Below are 24,424 nucleotides of genomic sequence, written 5' to 3' on the forward strand. Positions count from 1 at the left end.
GTTTTACATTTTTTTACTTCATTTGGTGACTCAGTTCAGTATCACCATTGCATCCTTGTAAGAGCATCTCTAGCAGAGTCCATAAAACAGGCCGAAACTGAAAAACTCCGACGAAAATACGGGTTCGGACCGAAACTGGGCCAGAACGGAGCCCGAACTAGCGGTCTGGCCCGTATAACGAGTTTGGGCCACCGAGAAACTAGCGGCCTGGCCCGTATAACGAGTTCGGGCCCCCGAGAAACTGGGCGGCCGCCCCGTATTAAAAGGGGCCGCGGAGGGGAGTTCCCAAACCCTACTCCCCTCCGCCGTTTCCACTCCCTCCGCTGCCTCACACATATTCCGGCGAGCAATCGAGCTCTGTGCAGCCACCCCTCCACCCTCCTAAGCGGCGCGATGGCCTCCGGTGGTGGTTCAGCAGGCCGCGGAGCGGGATTGGGCGGCGTGGACTCGCCGCCGTGTCCCCCCGTGTTCCGCACCGACGCGGAATGCCGGAAGTGGAAACAGTCGGAGGGCGCGCGCAAGCGCAGCACCCGCCGGTGGACGAACTGGGGGCTCACGCCCCCAGGGAAGCTGGTGAGGTATGGCAACGGCCGCGAGGGGTCGTCGTCTGGCGGCTCCAGTCGCGCACCGTGGCTCCCCATCGCCAACAGCTACGACGATGACGAGCTTGTCCCCGCGCGGTCGCCGACGATCTGGGCGGGCGACTATGTCCACGGCTCCGATGAGGAGGAGGCCATTCTCACGCAGGTGGATGCGATCTCCGAGGCGGAGGCCCGCGCTCACTTCCGCCGGGAGGAGGCGGATGCCGTCTGCCAAGTGCGCGAGTACGAGGCGCGCCGTCGGGAGGAGCGCGTCCGCCGCGTCAAGCTCGAGATAGTTGAGCTTGACACCGATGAGGAGTGAAGCTCCTCGACGCCAGCGTCGACGCTCCGCCACCACCGGCACCGCCGCGCGCATAGGCTATTAGACCGCATTCTGGTTAAAATTAGTAGCGCCCACCGGTGTACTAAGTAATTTAGGTTTAATTTATCGAATTATGTAAGTTTTGATGGTCAATCGGAGTATCAAATCCATCTATATATATGATCATCGACCAATTTCCCCGCGACATTTCAAAGTCACTTTTTCAGTTCTTGTTTTACTGTGACAACGTTTTTCCGACCCGTAAACACGAGTTTGGTGAACTGAACTCTGAATTTTCAGTTCACGTGTTTACGGACTCCGCTAGAGATGCTCTAACCTTCATTGGGGATGGACCTTTACTCATCATACCTAGAAGGAGAAATATTTGTCAAAGTTTTTGTCAGTTAAACCTTTCTCATATTATATTTCTAAGACCATAGAATATGAAAAAGGTTTAAGTAACAAAGATTCTGCTCTCGGTAGAGCTGGAGTTTTTACCAATATGGATTCAGGTGCACAAACTGCCTGAAGCATAACGCAAGCAAGATGTTATCAAGAAACTAATAGAGAGGACGGCAGGACAGATCTTGGTGACGGAGATGATTCCAGCAGGGACCTTTCAAGGTGTTTTTGTTCGTCTAAAGGTGAATCACAATGTCCGACGGCCGGTGACATGGTTTTTTTTGCGAGAAATCTGCCGATATATTAATAATCATTAACAGTGGTGCAAATATGCTAAAAAGTAAAGAAAATTATAAATTGATACTCGAACCACCTAGCGACGACTAAAGACACTAGCATGAGCCGAAGGTGTACCGCTGTTCTCGCCTCTTCATCGCCGGAGTCAGGCAAGGCTTGATGTAGTAGAGCTTGTTATCTCTATAGTACTAAGCAGCAAGAGATACTTGTACGTCTGTTACATATGAAAAACTGGGTCAACTTTGCTTTGCTTGTGGTCTGACTGGCCACGATCTTAAGGAGTGTGGTGATGTGGTCCTTAAGAAAAGAGCATCAAATTTGGCGACTGGATTTATGTTAGTGGTCAAGGAAGAGGTGATGGCTCTAACCGTAGGGGCTTTTGTGGAGGTTCTGGGAGTGGACGTGACTCTTTTGACGAGGGAAGATGAACTAGAGGAAGGGGACGCTCTGGGGATGGCATAAACATGGATCGAGGTGGCTATGTAGACTAGCGTGACCACCCAGAGAGGAAGGACCCTCCTTCTATAGGGAAGATGGATGAAGATCTGATTGACACGACGAATAGTCTGACCAAACCAAACCAGGTGATACTGAAGCTGAGAAATTAGCCAAGAGGAGGTTGTTTGAGGTGGAACCAAATGATGCGGCAAGCACGCTTGTGGTGGTGAACTCAGGAAGTCAAGCAGATTGTCGTGGAGGAGTTTCCCATCCTTACTCTTTCCTCCATCCCATAATATAAGAATAGTATTATAACCAATATGCTTCTATATTAGTTGTAATCACATCTTATACTCTTTGATTCATATTACTTAATGCTAATATAGATGTATTTAAACATATTTTAGTCCTAGATACATCTACTTTAACATCAAATAATATGGATCAGAGAGAGTATTATGTAGTCGTAGGGAGTATATAAGACTCACTCGGTTCCTAATTATAATGTGCATTATATTAGCCGTGGTGACAAGGGGCTGTTTCATAAAGCGTATGACATTACCAAATGTAAGTTATGTATATTTCCTATCTTCTTAACAAAAATCAAACATCTCCTGAAGGGGCTGAAGAAGGCGAGAAGAAGCAAGAGTGACAACAACTCTAGAGCGACTCACATGACGAAGTAAATTAACCGTTGGTCGATGGCCTTGGGAATGTCCCTAGCGGGAGTGTCATTCTTCAGACCAGCGCTGAGCAAGGATTCGGCCATGCTCCGAGCAAATGCCATGTAGCTCTGGTAGTCGCGCTCTGGTTTTGCTACTCCAGCAGGCGACGCACGAGCGGCACTAGTCGAAGCAGTATCGGTGACACCATTGTTTGGCAAGACGCGGCCGCAGCTGTGATTGTAGCGCCAGTCCCCGGATTTCCAGTCGAAGGTGTAGAGCGGCAGGAAGCGGTGGCCGAAACTGGCGACGAAGTCCATGGCATCCAGCACGAACTCGGCCTCACGCGTCGACGTGTAGTAGGCGAGGCTGACGCGCGTCCACCCTGGTTTCACACCCTGATAGCCCTGCATGCATGAGATCCATCGATCCGATCAAGAATCATCAAACAAAGACGACTACCGTGTGATGCTTTGGAAGATTTCGGTTACCATCTGGACGGCGGATTTGATGGCCTTGGCTCGCGCCGGAGTGATGCCGAGGAGCCGATGGCCGTAGGGCCCCGCGCAGGCGCAGCCCCCGCGAGCCTGCACGCCGAACAGGTCGTTGAGCAGCTTCGTCACGAACCGGCAGTGCAGCTGCGGCCTCGCCACCCCCAACTCCTTGTTCCCGCCACCGTCGCGCGCTGGCTCGGTGCCGGAGCTGGGCTCGCGGTCGACGTCGAACGGAGGATACACAACGAAGGACAGGACCGGGAGCCGGCGCGCCCTGCTGCCAGTGGCACCGCCGAGCAGCAGGCTTAGGCTGGGGTTCGCGGCCTTCCGGATCCGGCGGAGAGCGAGGGCGAGCATGCGCTGCTCGCGCTCGTCGATGCACGCCTCCCCGACCCAGTCCTTCACCCGGAACGCCAGCGCTGCTCGGACCTTCTGTATGATCGCCGGCGTGCCCGCGTCCTCGCGCTCCTCCGTGTCCTCGCAGTACACCGTGTCCCCGTGCCCGTAGGCGCTGACGTAGAGCACGGTGCCCCCGCCGCTGGTGGACGGCGCGGTGTGGCGGAGGCTGTACAGCCGCGACGACATCGCGAGGATGCCCGGGCTTCCGGGCCCGCCGAGGAACTTGTGTCCGCTGAGGAAGACGGCGTCGTAGCCGTCCGGCTCCCCGGACCTCATGTCGATGCCGACGTAGGGCGCGCTGCACGCGAAGTCGAAGCAGGCGAAGGCGCCGTGGCGGTGCAGCAGGCGCGCCAGCGCCCGCGTGTCGGTGCGCAGCCCGGTGACGTTGCTGCACGCCGAGAAGGAGCCGAGCATGGGCCGCCCGGCGCGCTCGGGCGCCGCCAGCGCCGCCTCCAGGGCTCCCACGTCGAGGAGGCCGTCGTCCGGCCGCAGCCCGATCTCCACCACCTCCGCCAGGCTCTCCCGCCACGAGAGCAGGTTGGAATGGTGCTCGTAGGGCCCCAGGAACACCACCCACCGGTCGGAAGGCGGGAGGGCCTCCAGCACCAGCGAGCGCAGCGTGGGAGGGACGGCCATGCCGGCCACCTCCTGGAGGCGCTTGATGGCGGCGGTGCAGCCCGTTCCGCAGAAGAGAAGCGCGTCCCGTGGGCCGCCGCCCAGGCTGCGCTTCACGTACCGCGCCGCCTCACCGGCGAGCTCGCCCGTGTGCAACCCCACGTAGCTGTCCACCGTGTGCGTGTTTCCTGCACCATCCATGGAAAACACAAAACGTATACATAAATCAGTGGGAAAGACAACTCAGGAAAAGAAAAAAAAAAGAACGAGTAGAATTGTAGAAACATTGTCACCATAGTACGGGAGAACGTTCCGCTGCACAAACTCCTCGACAAACTGAAGGCAGCGACCGGAGGCGGTGTGGTCGGCGTAGGTGACGCGACGAGTTCCGAACGGCGACGAGAACTCTGCTTCCGCGCCGATGATCTGCGACCTGAGCCACTCGAGCTTCACCTCAGGGTCGTCATTCCTGGTGTCCTCGCCGTCACCGAGCAGCAGATCATCGAACAGGAGGAGGCTACCAGCATCTGGCGCAGGAAGTGCGCTGCTGAATCTGGTACTACTGCTGCTACAAATGGCATAACTGACAGAAATGGGCGGGGGCTGCGCGACGAGAAGCGGCATGGTAATATTACAGTGACTACTTTGTGTAATAGCGAATGAATTCGAAATACGCAGCTATGCCGTGTATATATATGAGTACTCTACTTTACTTGATATGAACATGTATGTAGTGTTACGCACACTCCAGAGTCCAGACTACTAGCGGAGATGATCTGTGTGCTCCTTCCGGCCGTAGAATTCTTATTAGTGGACATCTGCTGGGTTCGACTCGGCCATCTATCTGTGACCGTAAGCATGCCTTGCCGTGCTAGATGGCAATTGTCACAACAGGAAGGAGAAGGATGGCTCCCATACAGAGAAATCAAATACCAGGGCTCGTGTTCCGGCTTGGGAGCTGCCACTGAATATCGAATCTGTGGTCGCCCTGCGTTGACGTGCCGACGCGGCGCGACGATCGGCCGGACGGCGCGACGTGGGTTGCGTCACCCAGCCAATCAGAACAAACCAAATCACGATACCAATGGAATGTCAGCGCGTGCCTCTCCCTTGAGAGGGCCGCTACTCAACGGCTGCGGCGGTGTAAAATAACATTCGTTCGTATACTAAAACTATGTCGCCAGTGTATCTTCACCGGTCCTTAGAGCATCCTAAATAGTCGCCGACAGGGGCGCCGGCACTGCTGTATTTGGAGCACCGGTACAACATCCTCTATTTGGGGATGCTGCTCCCACACCGGCGCCTCTTATACGTCAGCCCCGATAGATTTTGAAATTTAAAATGATATTTAAAAATCCAAATTCATACGAAATTTGTATAAAAGTAGCTTGAATTTAAACATAACTAAAACTTAAACTTAATCCTGATCTAGTGGCCGTCGGTTGGGGCGCTCGACGGCCCTACCTCGTCGTCGTTCTTCGCCATTGCCGCCTGTTTCCGTGCCCGCTTCTTCTCCCTTGCTTCGCGCATCTGGCGGTGGAGCATGGCGGCCGGAGTCGCAGGGGCTTGCCGGAGGCGCTGTTCCCGCGCTTACAGCCTTTCCCGAGAAGCTTCGATCTCGGCGCGCCTCACCTGCTGGCGGGCGGACGCCTCGTAGTGGCGATTACCGTTGAGCTCTGCGAGCTTCTGTCGCCCCGCCTCCATGAGGCGGCATCCCGCCTCCTCTGTGGCCGCTCGCTGGCGCGAGATCTCGAAAACATGCTCGATTCGCGTCGTTGACGAACTCGCGCTGCTCCTCCTTCAACCGCTGGTATCGTTGCGCGTTCAGCGACGCGGGGATCGCCGCCTGCTCCGGATGGGCGGGGCCCTGCGGCGGCTCGCCCGACTACGCTGCCTCCTCTGCGCCTCTGCTTCCGCGTCTGCGACGTAAGCCTCGTGCCACGGCCACGCCGCGAACCGTGGGTCCGCATCCTCATCGGAGCCGTTCTCCGCGTCGGCTTGCGACTCCGGCTACGGCTGTGGTGGTGGAGGCAGCGCGCGGCCGTTGAGGCCCAGCATCGAGTAGGTAGTCTTCAGACGGCGCGACATCTTGATGTGGAGAGGGGAGAATGGAGCGGCGGTGGTGGAGATGAGAGGGGAGAATGGAGCGGCGGTGGTGGACGGTGTACGTACTATATAGCGGTGGCAACTACCCACATTTACGGCGACTGGACGCCGCGTGGCCAATCGCTGCCCTCGTGGCCGCCTCGGTTTCCGCGCGGGAGACCATTAAACGCCGACAACAAACCTTTCCGCGTCGCGGCTGATGCGAACTGTCGCGTCCTCTCGCTGACAAGGCGCCCCCACCAGCGAAAACCGTCGTTCCGCGAGGCGCTGGGGCCAACGGGCCGGCACGGGGATGCCGACGATTCTATTGGGCTCGAAAAATGGTCGGCGTCGTTTGGGGCGCGCCGGTGAGAGCCCAAAAATGACACTAGCCCCCAAATCGCTATCGGGTAAGAGCATCTCCACCGGCGCCCCCGATAGCGGCTTAGATAGCATTTTAGAGGGCGGCATCGAAAATGGGCTCACACCGGCGTGCCCCAAAAAGCGTCGGCGCAATTTCGAGCCCAATAGAAACGCCGACAACCCCGTGTCGGCCCTTCGCAAAAGCGCGAATCGGGCGCGCCGGCGCCTCGTGTTTTGCGATGGGGCCGCGCTGTCAGTGACGCCAGGGCGCCACGCGCGAGATATCCCGCAACGACGCCGGGCGGGAAACTCTCCTGCCACGACGCCGGGCGGGAGGTTTCCCGCCTCGCCGTCGGTCTATATTAATCTCTCATTTCCCGCCTCACTTCAGTAGTGCAAAAATCTAAACCCACAATATACGATGTGTGGGAGGAGGCGGCGCTACAGGCGGCCATAGAAGTCGTGGAGTAGGACCCGCATCTCGCAGAGTACGAGGCTTGGGAGGGGCGGCGCTAGAGGCGACCGTAGATGCATTTGTCACGGACGAGCAGCACCTGCGGGAGGCGGAGTGGCGGCAGCAGGGGTTGGAGGAGCTTGCGTTGTGGCGGGAGGTGCGGGAGGAGCAGCAGCATCAGGATGAAGTCTACGAGCGGCGGCGCTTAGCGGAGATGCACATGCGGCTACGAAGGCAGGAGGTGTAGCACTGTCGGGGGCGGGAGGAGCTGAAGCAGCAGCTGCGTCAGGAGGCGGCGGCCACGGATAGAGCACCCTACTTAACGTTAGTGGCGGAGAGAGCTGCGGGGGATCGACGATGGAGGAGCAGCGGAGATAGCAGACGGCGCAGCAGCGGGCAATCGTCCACCTCCATAGAGCCGTGTGGCCAGTAGGCAGTAGGCTAGAGCTGAAGCAACTTTCACATGTCATCCAGAATCAAGGAGCGAATAATGTTTTAATCGAATTCGCCCTGCTAAAATATTATTCATTCATCGATTCTGAATGACATGAAAATAAAACTAAAAGAAAATATTTTATTTGTCTAAAAAAATCTTATCGGAGCCATCGGTTTGGTAGCATTGGTGTGTGAACAGCAAGTGTCCACGTTTTCCATTTAGTTATACCAGCACGCTGCTAGCGCCTATTTAGAGGACACGGGTGAAGATGCTCTAAAAGAATTGGCCGACCGCCGACCCATTCACAACTCAATTTTGAGATGGCAACGCGTCGGCGGGGAATGGTCGCGGACAGCCTGGTGTCCACGAGAGGCCTTAACAATGGGCTACCGGCGATGACACATATCATTGCTAATGAATTCATTAAATATTAGTTGTGCAAAATAATCATCTTTACATAGATGCATACATGGGCTGATTAACCTAAACTTGGACGGTTCTATCTACTTATCGTCGCGCACCCGGCTGAGGATACTCGCATTCGTACGGAAGTCGTCGACATGCCCTTAGGTCATCTCCAACGGAGCGACACGACCGTTTGTGTTCGTCGGATCGAAAAATACGTCTGGTACCACTTTTAGTAGGACGATGCAAAGTAACCGGACCGTTCGCGGCAACGCAAACCTGGCCCAAATATGCGTCTCGGATGCATCGCGGCGGACGCGCAAAGTGTCCGCTCGCGTCTGGCGGACGTTTTGTCGGGCCCACCTGGCAGTGATCCTGCGTCGATGCGTCTTCTTAGCGCCGTCAGTATTGGCGCTGAGGCGTCGCTTCGGCAGTCTGCGGCCGCGTAAATGGTGATGCCTCGCGTGGCGCGCGGTCGTCGCCTACCTCTGCGCACGAAGTTAATGGCGATGCCACGCGTGGCGCGGCCATCGCCCTGCCTCCGACCTATATAAACAGGGCGCGAGCATCTCATCTCCTTCCCACTAAACCCTAGCCGCCGCACAACCTCCACCGTAGCGCCTCTACCGCTAAGCCTCCACCGGAGCCACCATGAGCAGTGCCGGCTACGGCTAGGCTGCCGCGCCTCCACCTCCCACTCCACCTCCCCCGGCCTCGAGCTCCGACGAGGAGTTCGACGATGACGACAGCACAGACGACCTCCTCGACCCGGTCAGGGACGCCAAGGCCCTGGCTGAAGCGGAGAAGGAAGCAGAGGAGGAGCGGGCGGCCCACGTGGCCCACGCGGCCCATGCGGCGTTCGACGCCGAGATGGAACGCCGCAGCCGCAGAGGACGACGACTCTGACTCCGATATCTCATGGTCTTCCGATGACCCTTATACGCCTACCCAGGAGGAGAAGGCGGCGGAGCAGACGGTCCTTCGAGACGCTCAAGGACGGCGCCGTCAACAAAGGCTGCGGCAGTGCTGCTTGAGGACGCGGCGCCGCACCGAGCCCGAGCGACCGCAAGGGAGGCGGCGGAGAAGCAGACGAGGGAGGGACGCAACGACAGGACCTGCCCGTCAGGTAGGCTTCTAGAACTACTTTGTATAATTTGAATATACTACTTTCTATGCTTTCTAAATATGTTGCAAATCTAAAAATGGGTCGTCCCGCTATGAGCACAGCCAAACGCAAACGAACGCGTGGACAATATCTGTCCGCGGGACGACGCAAATAAACGCCGCGACCACAATGTTCGATATGCGTCGCCCGGTTGAAAATGCCCTTGGGGCCTAGCATCGTCGGAACCAGAACGCGAATTCTCCTTTGGGGCCTAGCATCGTCGGAACCAGAACGCGAGCTAGAACCCGCATTCTTGCTGGGTGTGGCTCCGCTGTACCGCGGCCTCCTGTTGCCGCTTATCATCTGCACGATCAGGATCTTCGTCATGTTCGTGCTCACGCTGGCCCTCCCCCACCCTCTGCCACACCTAGCCCTGTCCGAGAGTGGCGCCCCAGCTCACCCTCTTCGTGAATAAGGCCGGATTTTTTTCAGTGTCGTAGCGACCCTGGTTCCACTACTAGAAAAAGCCTTATCATCAGCGCACCAAAATCCCCTATCTCCAGCTAAACAGCGCACGTTGGTAGAAACATGCTGGTGGTAATGGCTTATCGCCAGCCTGGTTCAGCGGCGGTGACACAATTTATCGCCGGCGCACGAGGGTGGTGCACCGGTGGTATTTAAAAAAAAAACAGAGATGGGAGACGACCTGGGTGCGCAGTAGAGATGGCTCTGGAGCGATAAATTTACCATGAGTAGATGCTTGAAATTGATACGACCAGAGGTCTTGGAGCCGACGAATGACAACGACATCGATGGGAAGGAAAGGGTGGTGAGCTAGAGGCTCGAGGAAGTGGAAGACGATGACATTGCTCAAGATCGAAGCTCTGATACCATGTAGAATCTACTGATTAGTAGGAAGAAGATCGAGACTCTCCAGAGGATAGGCGGCGGAGGTATAGGTGTCGAGGGAAAAACAATGTGAGGGGAACAATACTCGATGCGCGCCCTTCCTGGGCTCGGTATCCTCTTTATACATGAGACAACAATTACAAAGGGATACAACATAATTAGGGTTAGAGTATATCTACAATACGTAACACGTACGTATTCTATAAGTGCATCCCCGTTGAAGAACATTCTTGTCACTTTTTTTCGCGAACAGAAGCTTCTTGTCACTATCTGGGCCGCAGCAACTACAATGATACAGTCTGAGGCTAGCACCAATTATCGTTCAGTTTTAAAATGTGAGTTCAGTTTAATATGGCACGGCAGTTCTGAACTTAACCATCGATCGATCTCGCTTGCCTGTTCAGAGTTTTATATGTTCTTTCAAAGTAGTTCACTTCCTTTATTTAATTTAGTTCAGTCAAAAATTCCACTCGCTCTTGCTGTTCCATAGGAAGCTACGTGCTAATTGTTGGACCTAATCTCCCTTTCGCCCATTACTTACCAAGATGTTCAACCATAAATACCAACACACACGAGTTACTAGATCTCAACCAGCAAACGAGCCACAGAGTCAGCCTCACAGCCTCAAGTCTGAAACATCGAGCACCTAAAGACAAGCCCACCCGCGCCACCTCTTCCCAATTGCGTGTCAGCATGGTTTCCTCAGCTGAGTTCAGGCGCGTGTTCGCGGCGTTCGACCAGGACGGCGACGGCAAGATCTCCAAGGCCGAGCTGCGCCTCTGCATGAAGGCGGCACTCGGCGGCGACATGTCGGCCAAGGAGGTGCAGGCCCTGATGGCGACCGCGGACACCGATGGCGACGGGTTTCTGGATGAAGAGGAGTTCGTGAGACTGGTGGAAGAGGCGGGAACTCGGGAGGAAGAGGGAGACAGGTGCAGGGAGGCGTTCGGGATGTACGAGATGCAAGGCAGAGGCTGCATCACGCCGCTGAGCCTGAAGCTGATGATGAGCAGGCTGGGCTTGCACCTGGACGTCGACGAGTGCCAAGCCATGATCCGAAGGTTCGACATGAACGGAGACGGGGTGCTCACCTTCGACGAGTTCAAGACCATGATGATGATGGGTTAATGATAGTGGGCTGGCTGAGAAGAGATGCGCTGTTCCTCAGCCTAAGCTAGCTATGCATCGCTGTTCACTGGATTGAGCCGTTCGTTCACACACAGTTAAAAAATGTACCTTCATTCTATGTATTACTCGTGACCCGTCTGGTCCAACGTAAATTCAGTAATTTGTAATCTTTGATTCGACGAATAACATTGAAAATGCTAAATCACCGAATAATCTGTGATGTTACTGTATAATAATTCACGTTTATTCTAGCGAAGTGACCAGCTGAAGAAGTATGGCCTAACGAAGTGACCAGCTAAGAGCATGTCTAACAGGCTCCGTATCTTTTCCCCCCTTAAAACACGAATAGAGGGTCCTGTATTCAGTTTTCACCGGCCGAAAACTCGTCCGAGCTAGCAAATCCCGTATGCCTAAACTGTAAAAGGGAATATCCCAAAATATGCCAAATTAATTTTTTTCCTCTTCCTCCACTCCTTCTTCCTCCTCTAGCCCCAGCCCCTGCCTAGCCCCAGCCCGCCCCTGCCCCGGCCGCCCCCCGCCGCCGCCGGCCCACGGCCGCCCACCAAGGCCGCCCGCCCCCGACGGCCACGGCCGCGCGTGAGCTTCGGCCGCCGCCCGCCACGGCCGGCCGCGCCCGCTCCCTCTCCGGCCGCCGCCGGCCTTGGCCGCGCCCGCTCCGGCCACCCCCACGCCGGCCGCGCCCGCTCCCGCTCCGGACGCCCGCCATGGCTGCCGCCCACCATGGCTGCCCCGCTCCGGCTCACGCGCCGCCCTGCCGCGCTGCCGCCGCCCCAGTCTCGCGCGCCGCCGTCCCTAGCCCCCGTACCGCGACCCTCGGTCGCAGCTCGTTGGAATTTGGCCGGATTCCAGCGAGGTTATGCGCAGAAGCAGTTGCTATATGCTGAAATTTCAGCCCGCCACGAGTGAGGGGTTGGCCCTGTATTCCCCCTCCCGCCCCGCACAAGTAGGGGGCGAGAAGCCGCCCCGTAGCCGAAACTGTAAAAATTCGAGACGGGGGCCTGATTTACGGGGTCTGCTAGACGGCCGGGTAGAGCTCTACCACGTATATCGACGGTTATTTACTTATTTTGCGGTGTTGGACGTTTTAAGGGGTCTGTTAGACATGCTCTAAAAAGTGTGGCCTAGCGAAGTGAGCTGCTGGAGAAGTATCTCCTTACAAATGGAATATCATTTGCCGCCCCAAAGATTAGGGGGCGTTTGAGTATCAAGGTACTTTAAATAATAAAGAATAGGCATCTACTCAGCAGATGGCTCTTTAAACTACGGAGTACTTCACAAGGGCTGGGCGCGGCAAGAGTTGTTGCATGATGAATACTGTGAATATTTGCAAGGGATTCATGATCCAAGTGATAGACAGTGTTGTTACATTCTGGAGGTTGTGTGCCACCTAGAAGGTTATGTTTCACTTGAAAATCTTCGTGGTAATTGTGAACGATATAGGAGTTTCTGAAGACCGGCGATCCTTTACCAAGCGTGGAGATCTACCAATGTGATTGAGCATGAATTTCGTGTCATTATCTCAAGAAATTATATGGATCAAGGTAATCAAAGCTTCGAGTCCTTAGGACTTTGTATTCCAACCTCCTCCAACGAGGTCGCGTGATAGTGCCAACTGAAACTTGATGATAAATCATGTGTTTGTGATTCCCTATCTATACTCACTTATTTTTTTTCTTTTCAGAATCTACTCTTTTTAGCAAGTTTATCTTCGTACTCCGCATACACAACGTGTCTTAGGCCACAAGTTGATTTTTTTTTCTAAAAACAACCAACCTTGTTTAATTTTGTTTGATCGCCATTCACCCACCCCTTCTAGTTGATCATTGTTGATCTTCAAAACTTTCACAAAATCCAACGAGCTTCAAGAGAGCAAAGAGGACTCCCCCCATGTTGACGTTGTTGGACTATCTAAGAGACCAAATTAGTCTGAGATTAGTGCTTTGGGTTGTTACATCTTGGCCCTCCTTATAGAACACGGATGTTCCTATCCACACCAGTACAAACCCATCTCTCCTTAGTCCTCATTGTTATTGGCGTGAGCTCCTCAATTCTCTCCTCTTTCTGAGAGGAGGTTGTCGATGGGAAGGTGGTGGCTGCTTGTGGGATGGAGGAGGGACGACGGGAAGGGATGCAGCAGCTTGCAGGGTGGGAAAGGAGGGCCGCATTGGGAAGGGATGCCTTTGTAGCCGGTGTTGCGGGCGGCGACCTTCTCTCTCCTGTTAGATTTGGGCATGTATTTGTTGTATGTTGGTAACTTCATAAAACATGTATAAAACTATGTTCTAGAGGTGGAAGAAGGAAAAATAAACGTGTAACAGAATGAAGCAAGAAAAAGAAGAAGAAACATTTAAATATGAACTAAATATATGGTATGTTGTGTAAATTAAGATGGACCTAATAACGTAATTCTCTATAGTTTTATAGGGTTGGTTATAAGTTATATTTTGTTAACACGAATCTCAAAGTTTTCGATGGTGACAGACAGTCGGGCAACGTCAACGCAAGGGGCAGTGCACTCCCGTTGAAGAAGCTTTTTGTCGCTGTATGGATTGCAGCAACTACAATGCTACAATCGGGTGAATAGCTCATGCGCGACGTCTTTCCTCGCTATTGGAAAGAACACGGTGTTGTTCGTAGGAATAGCCGGCATGCGATGTTCCTGACGACGCAAATAGCTATCATGCGACGTTTTTCTTAAACATCAGTAGACATCTTATCAACTCAAATTACATGGGCTGAGTGGGACCCACAACTTATCCACATCAGCACAGGACACCTCCGAGCGCGGGACCTACCTCTTATTCACCTCACCGCAGGACCCACAACTTATCCACCTCACTGCATTGGACCCACATCTCTCAGCTGGTACAAGACAGAGCCGCCTCGCCCCCGCGACAGAGCAATCCCCGACCGTTGCATCCTCCTCTGCATCCTCTCTTCCCCCTTCTTCTACGACGACGACGCGCGGCAACACCGACAGACGATGCTGAGCTCCTCTTCCGCCTCCCAGCGCAAATGGCCACGCTACGGTCTAGTGCCGTTGGGCAGCTGCCCTGATTGCCCACGGACGACGGCCCTGAAGAGGCTGGTCACCACGAGCGACAAGAATGGCAACACCCGATGTGAGTTTGTGAAATACGAGAGAAAATCAGAGCAAGGGAAGGTGGGATCTGAGTTCCCCTCTGCCAATTTCATTTTATTTTTCTCAATTTTGCGTTTTTATCCGATTTGGGAATTAGGGTTAATATTTTTCTTTTTTCAGCATCTGGCTAAATGCACGTATTTTGAGTGGCTTGATGAGTACATCAGGAGGATTCAGATGGAGGGCGCAACCCTAGGGCTCAATTTGCCGTCGGTGGTGGAGAAATTGGGATCTGCTTCTACGTGGGGGAATCGGAAGGGGTTGCGGAAGAGATGGGGTTGAAGGAGTTGAAGAAGATTAACAAGCAGCTAGTGAAACTTGTGAATTTGAAAAAGCAGAATAATTTGATGGCCGGGCTATTTTATTTTTGTGTAATTTCTCTCAGCTTTGTTTATCTCTTGATCATTAGGCGTTAGACAAAGCAATCAGTGTTTTAACAATTTCCATACTTTGTAATAGTACTGAGATGGATCTTATGCTCATTGTCTTTGCGTTCAATCAAATGCAACAACAATTTGGTGAAACTACCATGTTGTTCAGGTCGCGCGGTGTGTGCAGGGTTTGCAAAGTTCAGTTAAATGAAAAAAAACCGACGACAAGTTCTAGAAAAGGCTAGGCCCAATAGTGCGTTTTCAGGCCCAATACGGTCCAAACTAACTAGGATTGATCATTTTTAAGTGTTTTTAGTGGAAGGCAGTGCATGTTCCCGTTAGATTGAGCATTTTTATACACAACTGTTTTACCATATTTTTTAGCCAAATAATATGGATAGTAGATAAGAAAACTCATAAAACATGGAAAACACTCATAGAACAAGGAAATAAACTAGATAAAGTGGTGCATATATGCCCCACCTAGCAACATGTCCATCACCCACACACGATACAAACGCACACCATACAAACTCACACAACAAGAAATAGATAATAAAAACAAGGATAATTACAATATTAGGATAGTAGCTTACGATATTTAGTTCGTGTCGACACGACACGAACACATAGTAGCCTTTTTACTTGATGACATAGATAAAAAACATTAAAAAGATAAATACTAGGGAGGCTGGCCCCACCCCAAACCCTAGCCTAGTTCGTCATCTAGCGGCCTACCTCGCCGCCGGGAGGCTGGCCTAGTTCCTCGCCGGTGGCCTTGGGGCCCACCCCACTGCCCTCCACTCCGCCGCCCTCGCCGCTATCTGGGCCTCCTGGAACGCGGACTCACCCTCGACCCGGGCCCTCGCCGCCAAGCGCTCCACCCTCGCCGCCGCCCGCCGCTCCTCACGAGCTCCTTCAGCAGCCTCCTTCCGATGTTGTTTTTCCCAGTACTTGTCGGAGCGGGCGATCGGGATGACATCGTCGGGGTCAGGGTTGTGGACGAACTCACCGTCCGACTGCTTGGGGAGTCGGAGTTGAAGTCGTGGGCGGTGCGTCGCCCGCGTCGCCCGTGTCGGGGGCGCTTTCTCTTTGGCTCCCATTCCCACCAATGGCGACAGTTAGGGTTGTTGTCCTCGTCGCTCACCTCATCGGAGCTGCTGCTGAATGCTAGGTGGTACGACATGGTGGCTAGGGCTTTTGGAAGATGAAGAAGAAGAGGAAGTTAAGGCGCACTATTTATTGACCTGGGGCGAAGATGTTGGAGCCATAGTGAATTAATTGGAGGAGATGAAGCCGGTCTATGAAGCTATGTGGGAAAGCATAGGAAGTAATGGTAATGTGTGCTAGGCGATGGCAGCCGTGTGCTCTGTGCTGCACACGCGATCAATGCTTTGACTGAAAAATAGCTTTGATGCGACGTCCCCTGCATGCATGCGTGCATTGCACGGCGGGCTGCCCTCCTCTGCGTCGACACGCTGCGCTCCTCTGCATCGACCAGCTATGGAAGCGGGGTTTAGGCTTCCGCTCAACGGACCGACGAGTGTACCTTAGGGGACAGAAAAAATTAATTACGTGCATCTTCCCTCTTTTGGGGAATTTAGGGTCGGAGAGATTTTTCAGGTATGTCGAGATTATTATTTCCCTAATTTCTAGGTCACTAGTTATTGCAGCTCCTAAGCAAAGGAAAAAAGAAAATAAAGGGGATAAAATTATGGTGCAATTAAGTGGGTAGATTTAATGTCTCTCACCGATTTCTAGCAGACGTGTTGGTACGACGTTGCATGGGGCATGCATGGAAAAGGTTGCGAGCAAGGCATGCGTGGCAGGCCTAGACGGGCCCGTGAGCTAGGTGTTGACACGGCGACGGGCCAACGGGCATATCCCTGTCTCTCGCCAGCTGTCCTCGAAGTGCTGAGAGAAACAAAGGAAGTCAATCACGTGGAAGAACATGTGATGCCGCGGATCGGGCATGATTTCTTCTAGAAGCCATGATCGGATGACTGAGGTTGCCTCAATAAACAGTATACACTGCAAGAAGAGCTTCTCACGGATCGGGCTCGTTTCCTTCTATAAGACTAGATCGGATGGACAGCGTTGCGCGTTAGGGTAAGATCTACGGCTGACATTGGTCAATAGGGTTAGCTGGTCAAGAAAAAGGGGTTTTGGGCTTAGTCCATGGTTTGAAGGGTTGCAAAAGTTTTTTAAAAGTTTGCAAATTCCAATAGCTTCACCTTTAGTGAGGAACAAGGATCTGGGCTTGGATTTTCATTTCACTTTGCCGTTTTTGCCTGTAAGGTGGTTAAACCTAAGGTTTGACCAAATTTGAAATGAGGATACAAAATTCATAAAAAATCAGAAAAATGTGAAACAAGCTCACATAGTCTTCTTATGTCCTATATTAACCATATAAAATGATAAACAAGGGGTAGATAGCATGAAAGAAAAAATCATGTAAGGAATGTGATATCTCCAACTCTGTCGTATGAAGTCAAGGGTTGAAGAGAAGGGTTTGAGTTTTGAATCATGAAATGGATCGAAACTTGGGTAATAACTACTATATTAAACCTCAACCACTTCGTGTTTTCTCAGATTTTTGGTTTTACTTTCTACCTATGTCATTTGCTAACACGTGTTTTACTATGCCTTGTTATCAGTTCGTGTGTAGTTATAGAGGCATATTGCAGTTTCTATCGGTTAAAACTGAGACCGGTATTTCTTCTGCTGTTTTAGATCTGGGTGTGCGTAGCATTTTTGTTTCCCTGTGCCTCTGACATCAGCAGGTACATCCCTCCACTACCGCTTGCTGTTTCGCCTTCTTCCTCGCCTCCTCTCAGGGCATCTCCAGCGGCGCGACGTATTTTAGCGTCCGCGCTCGTCCGTTTGTGTCGACTCTTTTGGTCAAAATCGACCGCGCGTCCGTTTACGTCGAGGGTGGCTCCAGCGGCACGACGCATTTTTGCAGGACGAATCATTTTTTTTTTAACATGAAACATAGTTTACATACTTAAAACATAAAAAATAAACTTAAACGCCTACTGCTCCTCGTCGCTGTGCTGCTCCTCATCGCTGTCGAGCACGATGAGCTCCGGTACGACCCAAGGCCAGTTGGCATCCGGGGGAGCGTACGCCGGGCGCGCCGCCGCCGGTGCTCGAGGTTGAGGAGGCTGCGGGGCCGTGGCGGCGGTGGAGGCGCCCGTCGTCGTGGCCGTGCCGGCGGTGGAGGCGCCCAAGTCTGCGGCTGTGGCGGCGGTGGAGGCGCCCGGTGCTGCGGGCTGTGGCGGCGGTGGAAGCGCCCAGGCCTGCGGCTGTGGCGGCGGTTGAGGCGCCCAGTGCTGCGGCTGTGGCGGCGGTGGAGGCGCCCACTGCTGCGGCTGTGCCGGCGGTGGCGGAGGCGCCGCCGACTCCAGGAGCGCCAGTCGAAGTGCTTCATCCGCCGACAGGCCCGGCGGCATGACGGCGGTGGCGTAGCGGGGCAGCGGCGGCTGCACAGGCGCGTCTTACTCGGAGACGAGGACGGCGACCTTCGCCATCTCGTCGTCCGTCATGTTCTCCGGGAACTCGAAGTTCCGGCCCTCCGCGAAGGCCTGCTGCCATTCGTGGAAGACGACAGCCGCCGCCCGCCAGTGCGCGTGCAGAACAGGCAGCCGCGCCATTGATGGCGAAGGCTGCGGCGCAGACGCGGAAGCGCTGACCGCCGAAGCGATGCCCTCGATGCAGGCTCGCTGCCAGGCGGGCCCGGTGGAGAAGCGAGCGGACACTTTGCGCGTCCGCCGAGCGTCCGCCGAGACGCAAACCTGGCGCATATTTAGGCCAGGTTTGCGTCTCCGCGAACGGTCCGGTCACTTTGCGTCGCCCCGCTGAAACAGGCCCAGACGTATTTCCGGTCACGGCGGACACAAACGGTTGCTCAGCTTCCGTTTGCGTCGCGCCGCTGGAGATACCCTCAATCTCCGATCCCGCTTTCCTTGCCTCGGCCTCCCACTCTCCACCGGCCATGGTGACGAGGAGCTGGACCACGGAGGCAAGATGGCCGCAGGCGTCGCCGCCCCGCGCGCCGCCGGGCATGGTCACGAGGAGCTGGACCGCAAGACGGAGAGGCATCGCGGCAGTCTGGAGTCCTCCGGGCTTCTCTCCCTATCGACGTCCCGCGCCGATGCGTTTCTTGGTGCGCTGTGGGGGGCGTCGTAGAAGGTGATGGCTGTGACGGAGCATGAGGCGTCGCTGAAGAACATCGTGGCCCGCGATGGCAGCGAGCGCCAGGACCGGCACGAGTGCAATGAGCGGTGGGCGACGCGGATGGAGGGCGTCGGGTTCGGCCAGGCGCTAGGAGGGCATAGCTTGGCCTCAGGCGCGACGGATTGAAGGTTTGTGCTGCAGATGGGGCTTCAATTTGTGTTCTACGCGGCGGTGTGGTCGGCGGGTGCAATCACCGGGCAGAGCGGCGCTGAACTGGCGCGGTGGATGGAATCGACATCGTGGTGAGCTGTGGGCGGCCTTGGCACTGCTCCGGACAGAGCTCGCCGCTGTCGGGCACCAAAGAGACTGATCTCGGCGGGAGGTGTGGCAACGCTTCTCTGTATTGGCGTCGGTGTTCTCGCGGGAGGTCCCTGTGGTCGTCACGGCAGAGGCTCTATAACGGCGGATTCAAGGACCTCCCGGTCATTGGCCACCCTCCTCATCCGTCAATGGCCATTATCAGTGTTTACCGTGCTCATTCGAATTGTATATCTTCTATTGGAGCTGGTCACACAGTGTCTGAAATTGGTATTCAGCCTTCGACTCTTCCTCTCTTTCACATATGGGTGCACAATATTGATCTCCTTTTATGTTTTACTCAGCCGAGTGGCAAGTCCAAGCTGCAGTTGCTGAAAATAGCGGCGCTAGCATGAGAATCACATGTTCGTCTGTCTCTTATTAGTTATTTCTATCTCTTTTGGTAGATCTTTCTCAGTACTGATACCTTTTGATAATTAGTGTTTCCTTGGTTTGTGCTTACAGCTTGCTATGGTGAATAATTACTAGAGTTTCTTTTTATTCACTTGACCTGATGTAAATGTACATAGCAGTGAAGGGCACTGCTACAGAGAGATCATTTGCTTTTTATTTTTACGGGGACAGAGAGATCATTTGTTGCAGGTAAAATTCTGGCCAAGTGTTTATTTTCTTCTTTGCAGAGAAAGTTTTTCGTGTCTGAGTTGATCATTCAGTAAGATCAACCAACATAATGCTACAACTATCTGATTTCTTACAGTCTCCAGGTTGTTGTCACACCCATTTGAGTTCTTCCTGAGTTAAGCTTCTGGTTCATCTTTTTCAATTTCCTAGAATCTCTTTCGTTTTGCAGTTAGACAAGATAAATATGAATATCAAAAGGGTTGCTGGATATCGGCAATGGTGCAATAACTTGTGGAATTCCATTCGATTTGCAATGGGCAGGCTTGGTGATCATTACAGTCCACTAGCAATTATCGTTGTGTCTCCGGTGCCTCCAATATGCAAATAGATACTCTTAGTATTTAATAAAGCTATTGGTAAGACTCTGACCTCATTAGAAGCATGCAAGTTCTTTGATGGAACATCTGCTATATACTCACGGTAGAGCTCTCTCTTTTTTTTTTGTCATGAATAAAATGACAACACACTGATTTATTTACTGCAGGGGTCAGGTGCACGGTTGAAATGTTGTTCAATGTTTGCTTATTATGAAAATATATACAAACGCCTTTTTAATGCACCTAATGCATGGTGATCTGGAAAGGTCATTTTGGTTGTTCTCGACCAGACTACCATTTTTTTTATCACAACTCAGTGCTTGGATGGGTCGGTAATATGTTTAGATCTGTAGATTACCACTGAATTAGTAAATTCGGCTTATGCTTGTGATGATTTCAGCATAATAAGATGCCAGATTCTTGTTTGTTCATTGTTTCAGTTTTTTAACTTAAATTTTAATATTCCTAGATATATTAGCTTGATTTGGCCAAGCCTTGAAATTTTCTTCCTTGCAGCAAATATTTGAACTGGTTTAAGGCGTGATCAGAAGTTCTCTAGCTTCTGGATTCCCGAAACTCCAGCTTGGAGCAGTGCCAAAAAGTCTAGCTTCACGGAGCCAGATTCGAGAAGCTAGCCCAATCTAATGTACAAATATACATTTATAAGTGGATCTGGTAAGTTCCTTTGGAGTCCGATGTTTTTTTACTGTCTAGACTAGAATAGCATGACACCTGATGCACCAGGGAATATATTTAGATTGAAACCTATATGTTTACCTACAATTACTGATTCCAAAAATACGGTCCTTCCAGATTAAAGGGGCATTGGCACCATTCACATCTTGACAGCAGAGCAATGATGTGCATCCACTGGTTATAGAGAGATCTGAGGCTGTGACTTCCTTGCTCTAGCATTACATTTTTTTAGTTGCCTTACGATGTAGCACTTGATTCTGGAAATCAAATCTTAATATGGTTATTACTTTATATCACCGTTGTGAACTTTGATATATGTTTGCCTTATAATGTAAACTTGTATACACATGTTTCTTATGGTTATGATTATCAATGGGAATGTGTGTGTGTGTGTGTATCAGGCCAATTTCATCTTAGACAAGGGAATAAAATTGTACTAACGAGGAATGGCAAAAATATTTGATTATACATTTGGGTTGGGTTCCATGTTCTTTTGTTTCGAGCTATTTCATTGTCTTCCATTGCTCTGGACAGTTGACATGGCATTGACTTCATCAATTATCTCACTTGAGCACACCACATTTTCATGTTGTTTCCCTCAAGATCTAGATTTTACCAGTTTTTCATTATATGTAATTTCTCTTTTGTGCTCTGTATTCCAAAATTAATCAATAAAAAATATGCAAATCTCCATCTCCTTATTTATTTTGCAGTCCCTCTTTTCTTGCAGATGTTAGACTTTTGTGTTTTGCTGCCAACAAAAAAGAAGGTTTTGTGTGGAATTAGATAAGCATGATTCGAAGGCAGGATATTCAAATTGTAGTTCTTACAACATGATTGTTTTCCTTACTTCATAGGTTCTCATGGTGCTCCTCTCAGATTTTTTTTGTAGCCAATTACTTTTTTGTTGCCATCCAGTTTTCAGTGATGCTGAACTTTCGAGTTTTGTAAGCAGACTGGCAGGCATGCATTTCTAAAGTAGATGAATATGAAATGAATCAATCTTGATTTGTGTTTAATTTGCCTTTGGTGACAGTTTGATGGTTCAGACTCAGTTGACTAGCAGATCTCTTTTTACGCACAATTTTGAGTCCTCAATCCATGCTGAATTCTTTCGTTCAGAATTCAGATATTATTTCCGCAAAGAGGGCTTAGTTAACAACTTTTCGAACAAAAACCTTAGGAGTAAGGAGGCATTGTTCTGAAATAATTTTCTTAACTATACACATGAATCAATCTTGATTTGTGTTTCATTTGCCTCTGGTGACAGTTTGATGGTTCAGTCTCAGTTGAGTAGCAGATCTCTTTTTACGCACACTTTTGAGTCCTCAATCCATGCTGAATTCTTCCGTTTAGAGTTCAGATATTATTTCCACAAAGAGGGCTTAGTTAAAACTTTTTGCACAAAAACCTTAGGAATAAGGAGGCATTGTTCTGAAATAATTTTCTTAACTATACACGACACCAGTATTTTAATATTTATGGTAGCATTTGAAAGGATGATAACATTACAATACGTTATATGCTATATGATTATGTAAGAATGGTGTTGTAGGCTCTACCTTAACTGACTATGATATCATTTGAGAGAGATGTTCTATGTTACTTATTAAATAGAACTCTGGCAATATGGTAAGCGATTTCTTCAAGTAGACGTTCTGAACATCTGCCAAGAAAGCCAGGTGCCACAGGCACCTGATAGTAGAGGCACCGATTGCTGGAGGAGCGAGGGTGAGGAGGGTCGTGGCAGCGCATATGAGGTACGCAATCTATATCCTTTACCTCTCTTAGTTCTTTGGCTCTGCTTGCTGTTTTGACATGGTCAACTGGGATAATATCGAGCCGATGAAGCCCGTCAATGAGGACTAAAACTGACCTTGCTTGAATGGATATACATCTGAAGGAGGCAAGGAGCAAGTTGTGTATATGTTATTAAAGGTATAAATCCTCTCGGTCTACAAGATTTTCGGATGCAACTCATGTAATTCATTGTATTGGCTTATCCAATCCTACACATTAGTTTGTGATCTGCAGGTATTCAAGATTTTTTTTGCTTGAATTATATTGATGGCCACAATGGTATACTTAGCTCAAAACAATAGTGCTACAGTGAAAAATTGTGTCTAGGTCACAACAGCAATGAGGGCAACACTGGTCACGGATGCTTGGCAGCGAGGCCATCAATGGAAGATACTTGTGCGTGTCACGGGCTTCTAAGAAGAGAAAGATTCAGAAATCTATATGAATTGGATTTCATCTTGGTCTGACTGTGAGGTACTATACCAAATACACACTTTCATGATGCGTGTTTACTTAAGACACTTATTGCTGCAGCGCATTGGTTATGGATTTATTTCTTCTCTAACCTAGGATATGTTTCTGATTATTTAAATTCATAGTCCTTCAGTTACCAGATCACTTGCTCTTGGTTTGCTTATTGTTTCCTTTTTTACCGTCTCCTAGGGAGAAAAATTCAAACTTGCATTGTGTGTTCCCCCACTTTTAGCGCTATGGAATCTTTAGCTATACAAAATTATTAGGGGGAAAAAGTTAACATCAGTGGGACCAAACCAAGGCGCAAAATTCCTCATCTTTGTCTCAAGAATTTTTTCGATAACTTTTCATCTCACAGTTGAGTTTGATCTATGCAAAATTAGATAGGAACTAGACCGATAGTATATACTCTAGCTTCTGACGAGAAGATACATGTGGTTTATTTGCACTTCACATCTTCGAAAGGTCACCAAAATATTCATAACTGCAGCCTTTTTTTATAGAAGCCCTAAAAAATAGTAGTTTGTGGCGTGATTGAAAAATCACAATTAGTTTGTCCTGAAATCACACACATGAATTTGATTGTAAGTTCTTCAGTTGTTGATATTCATATAATATTTTTACCTTTTTGTTTTGCTAGGTCGACTACATCAGTGCAAATATCAAGAAGGTGCATCAAAAGTATGGAACTGTGTGCGCTGCCGACTTCACTCACCACTATAAAGCTTTGGCCCTAATAAGACCAGTTCATATTGACACTATGTGTATTTGTCTCACCTATCTATCCTGTTTTGTAAGATCGGGTTTTTGAACACATGTATCTATCTGGTAGATCACCAATCATCTTCTTTTCGTGTTTACGAATTCCAATATAAGCAAGTGGTGTCGTTCTTATCTTATCTGGTAAGCAATACAAGACACTGGCGCCATATTATGCTGTGATCATACTGGTAGCAACTAATTTTTCTATATATCTCATTCATCCTTCTCTTTGTGCTTCCAAGGCTCTTTTCATATAGCTTTAGCATGGGCGCGGCGTGCCACCGCGCCGTTCTTTTGCTAGTAACTTTATTTTGGAGTAACTAAGAAGGATCCAGGCTTAGGTTTCCATTTTCATGTTTTAAAGTTGTTCAAATCCTGGTCAAACCTGAGTTTGGCCTAAGTTTGACCAAATTTGAAATGAGGATATAAAATTCAAAAAAATCAGAAAAATGTGAATCCAGCTCACATAGTCTTCTTATGTCATATGCTACCCATATAAAATGATAAAAAAGGTGTAGATATCATGAAACAAAAAAATCATGTAAGGAATGTGATATCTCCAACTCTG

The 24,424-nt window shown here is 50.7% G+C and overlaps 2 protein-coding genes and 1 long non-coding RNA gene across 4 annotated transcripts; 2 read left to right on the forward strand and 1 right to left on the reverse strand.

Annotated features, from left to right (window-relative positions):
* Positions 1 to 2,710: 2,710 nt before the first annotated feature.
* Positions 2,711 to 4,834, reverse strand: LOC124663000. The gene is made up of 3 exons (XM_047200767.1): positions 4,504 to 4,834; positions 3,194 to 4,398; positions 2,711 to 3,109 (listed from the first exon to the last, which is right to left on the reverse strand). Exons 1-3 carry the CDS (start codon positions 4,832 to 4,834, stop codon positions 2,711 to 2,713), a joined length of 1,935 nt encoding a protein of 644 aa, XP_047056723.1.
* A 5,826-nt stretch (positions 4,835 to 10,660) lies between these two features.
* On the forward strand, positions 10,661 to 11,095 carry LOC124663001 (putative calcium-binding protein CML23). The gene has a single exon (XM_047200768.1). It carries the CDS (start codon positions 10,661 to 10,663, stop codon positions 11,093 to 11,095), a length of 435 nt encoding a protein of 144 aa, XP_047056724.1.
* A 7,623-nt stretch (positions 11,096 to 18,718) lies between these two features.
* On the forward strand, positions 18,719 to 23,975 carry LOC124659068. 2 transcript variants are annotated; one of them, XR_006989438.1, is made up of 5 exons: positions 18,719 to 19,530; positions 19,631 to 19,768; positions 19,977 to 20,799; positions 20,938 to 23,094; positions 23,735 to 23,975. It is a non-coding gene; the product is annotated as an uncharacterized LOC124659068 (long non-coding RNA). The 2 variants fall into 2 exon arrangements; XR_006989437.1 differs by having other exon boundaries at positions 18,719 to 19,768.
* The last annotated feature ends 449 nt before the right edge of the window (positions 23,976 to 24,424 follow it).

Source organism: Lolium rigidum, chromosome 6 (genome assembly GCF_022539505.1).
Source record: "Lolium rigidum isolate FL_2022 chromosome 6, APGP_CSIRO_Lrig_0.1, whole genome shotgun sequence".
NCBI lineage: Eukaryota > Viridiplantae > Streptophyta > Magnoliopsida > Poales > Poaceae > Lolium > Lolium rigidum.